At 41.7% G+C, this 3,977-nt stretch overlaps 1 protein-coding gene across 1 annotated transcript in view; it reads right to left on the bottom strand.

The window, feature by feature from the left end:
- The window catches only part of TIPARP (TCDD-inducible poly(ADP-ribose) polymerase), a 22,894-nt gene extending 21,060 nt beyond the window's left edge, over nt 1-1,834 (bottom strand). Inside the window, exon 1 of the mRNA XM_010018403.1 lies at nt 900-1,834. Coding sequence (XP_010016705.1) covers nt 900-1,834 — 935 coding nt within the window. The remainder of the gene's footprint in view (nt 1-899) is intronic.
- Between the last annotated feature and the right edge of the window lie 2,143 nt (nt 1,835-3,977).

The raw sequence follows: 3,977 nt of genomic DNA, 5'->3' as shown, positions 1-3,977 counted from the left end.
GGGAGCGGGGGTGGAGGTGAAGCAGTCTTCACCCCACTTTCACACAAACATGGACTATATAGATTTGATGAACTTGTAAGCATCAGCACTCCCACTACTCAAAATGGAATGTGCATTACAAAAGCTGAAGTTTTGGGTTACATTTCTGGATCCAGGATTAAGCCTAAATTGATAACAACCATGGAAACTTAAAAGCTGTTTTCGAATTTCAGAAAATGAGTAGATAAACACTGCTATGTATAGAGGAAACAATAACTTCTAATAAATGGTTTAACAATTTTAGATGACAAACACGATCAGCTTTTTTGAAGGTATTGCTCAGGTTGTTCATAGTGAATTAGCTGGAACATCACCACATATTACCAACCATATGAAATTTCCAGTCAAATGACTTAACAGAGCACCTGTCTGATTTTAGTTGCTTAGAATGTAATAATGAAACCTATGCTTGGAGTGTAAACAGCCAATCTATATTCACAGTGACAGAAAACAATTGCTGTATCGTTCCTGTTTCAATCGCTGCAAAGGTTCATTCATGTTGCCACTTTTCCTAACACAGAAAAAACACTCTTTAGGAACATTACGAACAAGTACAATATTACACAACAGTCTCCATCAACTCCATTTATACAGAGCTGAGTATTTCCTTATTTCACATACTTGAAGTCTTCTAGTTTCAAAGAATACTTTCCAGATGCTAAACAGTAGTTTTAATAGGTGTGCAAGACTTCTCTGTTGTCACAAGCTTGTTAGTTATTATTCAGGTAACATCATCCCAGGGCTTGTAAAACACTTGTATACAAAACATCAGGGAAAAAAGAACGCACATTCTGTTATACTTCTGCACCACAGCTCAGTTAAGCGCCCTTGCTAGTAAAGGAGTAAATTTAGTTACCTACCGGTATTTTACTTTGATCCTATCATTGTCAGGGTTGCAGTAGAGCCTTTCCAGATGCTCCTGGGAATCATTGGTCACACTTTGCCAACTCTGGGTTGCTGTCCTCCTCACTTGCCAATGGTATGGCAAGACTGTGTGATGTTTGGGACAATCATTGCCATAAACACAAGTGCCCTGGAGAAAATCCACGCAAATTTCTATTCCATCTTCCTGATGGGTGTGATATTGCAGCTGGTTCAAAAGCTCAAATACCAGATCAAGAGAAGCTTCTTCACTTTTGTCCTGGAATATCCCAGCACTGAATTTATTGCTCAGGTTCAAATTGTATTGCATTGGACAACTAGTCTCTTGGAATAAGCCAGATGAGTAGCTTTCCAGAATCTTGTCTGGGAACAAAGGACAGGCTGCACCATCACTAGCAGCTGGGTGCAAACGATGGTCCTGGAATGATTCATTACTATTATCAGCAGCAGTTCCAGGAGTAGTTTCTGGTGAGAGGTCTTGTTCTCCTGACTGGACAGCCTGCTCAGGATGCCCAGAAGGACGAGCTGCTGGCAACTGACTCTGCACATTTGGAGCTGCTGGCATCAGCACAGTCACATTATTATCAGACTGGGGACAAGAACTACTGAGGTCCAGAGTCTTTTTCACAGCAGGCTCACATAAATCACTATGACCACCACTTTGACCTCGGGGCACAAAGACCCTATCCAAGGTCCCAGCTCCCAGCAAACTGGTAAAAATCGGCCGCAAAGCCCGGAGAGTTTCTGTGTCCAGTCTCTTCTGCACTTGCTGCTTCTTCTTGAAGCAAGGCTTCACTGGTGGTATTTTTTCAGACAGTCTTATCTGAGGAGGAAAGTCCTCTGAAGGAGGGCACTTCATTCCTGGGCAGTGAGCCTGCTGCACAACACACGCTGGCTTTGGTTCCGTGTCCATCAAACACGGACTTTGCTCTCTCCAAATCACTTTCAAATGTCCCAGAGCCTTGCAAGAATCAATCTAGGGCAGAAAGGAAAACAAGACAGTTAATCTGTCTAATTGCTCATGGTTGACACGAACAAGATCACCCCTGGAGAGGATTTCAAGCCAGCAACAGCGAACTCCTCCCCTCTCTGTGACTGTGGGTAGCCCCTAGGCACGTAAAGCATGAAACCAGCTAAACTCAGGCTAATTAATCCCAAACACACACTCATCGTCTTCTCTCACGTGAAGCCTCAGAGACACTCAGGCACTCACAGAGTCCCGGGGGGGAAGAAGGGAAAGCAGGAAAGGGGAATGGGCTTATGCCCTCCTCCTCGTGATGATGTTTCATAATAAACAGTGCTTTAGTTCATTATATTCTCAAAAGTGAACATTATATTGTTCATTCTTACGCTTCCCTCACACACAGAATAGAGGCATTAGCAGACATACAGCTCTGAATGTTCCCTCCACACTTTAAACATTCACACACCATTTCTTCTCCCACCAGATAAGCAGGCGGATGTACACATTCCCATTCCATTCGCATATATCTTCCCTCATACAACCTCACACATCCACCCGGCAGCAGTATCAGCAAACTGCTGACTTCACTTAAAGAACAGCAAACTTCATACCAGCGCCAGTAGGGGCCAGGATTTAATCCTTGTTTTTTTAGACACAGGAATTCAAGTGCTTACACCCTGTTCCTCCTGCTATGCATCTGACACTGACAGTCTCATACACATCCAGACACTCCCACGTCATCCCACAGCCACTCTCACATGCCCACACTCTCTTGCACTGACTCAGATGCACAGGCTGCACTCCATCACCCTGCTGTGACACACCGAGCTCACTTGCCTCTTGCTAGGCTGGTCAACAAGAATTAAAATTGGGCAGTGAAGAAAACAAAATGGTGCTAGTTTGCTAGTTACTCAGGAACAGAGGAAAAAATTATTTCTAAGACGAAAAACTATTTTTTTTTCCTGAAGTACAAATAAATAGCATGCCTCATACGTCACCAGAAAGCAAGCTCTATAGCTTTTAATCAGGAATCTTGTAATGTTTGATTACATTTAATTAAACCCTCTTCAATCTTCTCGCACATAGCCTCAAAGCTTAGAGTGGAGCACATTAAGGATTACTTCCTGGATAAATGCATTCCAAACAAAGTAATTCTCATTTCAAAACAAAATCCCAGAAAAAGGTTAAAATTTAGCAATAATTTCTTACTACTGACAATTTGTTCTGGAAAATTTCTCATTGAGTCTTCCTTATTTTGGAAAACGCATTTAGAAGGCTTCTGCATTACTCTGGGAAACAGCACGTAAGGATTGCCAGGAAAAAGGAAAAAAAGTTGTACTTCTACAGTTTCCCATTTTTAGATTAAAGCAACCAATAGATTTGTTTTGCCAGTTTAAAATAAAGTTCAAATTTATTGGTACCTGTTATTTTTCCACACACAAACCAGGCGTTTCTCTTTCTAAAACTTAAGCTTTCAAGTAACTTCCAAGGTTTAAAAATCTTCAACTCTGAAAGGAATGAGATACTTCACTGTACCCAGGTTTAACAGCCCTGGTGAGGCGGTACGCAAGAGGCTCTCCCAGGGTCAGAGGAGTCCTGCTGTGCCAAGTTGCTAAATAAATAACTTCTGGTCACTTTCAACAGTATCTTTAATATTAATTCAATACGGTTATCACTCATTTGATTATCACTTTAGTTTTGCTCTGATTTTTAAAGAACTGCCATATTACCGTGTAGAGCTGAATCTCCCAGTAACTCTAAAAATAGAAAACGGTGAGAATCAGAGTATCAGATTTTGTTGGCATTTTTATTTTTTAACACTCAAAATCACTCGGTATTGCTTAAAAACAACGTTCACAGTCACTGAGAGCAACGCTGATTTGCACAATATATTTCAACAGAGGACGATCTCTTGATGCGAGATTTCAGTCCCCAAGTACTCGCCATCTCACGCGAACCACACCTCCTTTCCCTCTGCTGAAGAAAGCAACGCTAGTGGTCCTAACATAAATTTTTTAAAATAAGGAATATAAGCAACATCCCACACACAAAACCTAACAAGAGCAAGAGCAAGCAAACCCTGACGGGCAGA

The sequence above is a fragment of the Nestor notabilis genome, unplaced genomic scaffold (assembly GCF_000696875.1).
Source record: "Nestor notabilis isolate BGI_N333 unplaced genomic scaffold, ASM69687v1 scaffold32137, whole genome shotgun sequence".
Lineage (NCBI taxonomy): Eukaryota > Metazoa > Chordata > Aves > Psittaciformes > Psittacidae > Nestor > Nestor notabilis.
The sequence above is the reverse complement of the archived record's forward strand: the minus strand, read 5'-3'. Positions and strand labels throughout refer to the sequence as shown.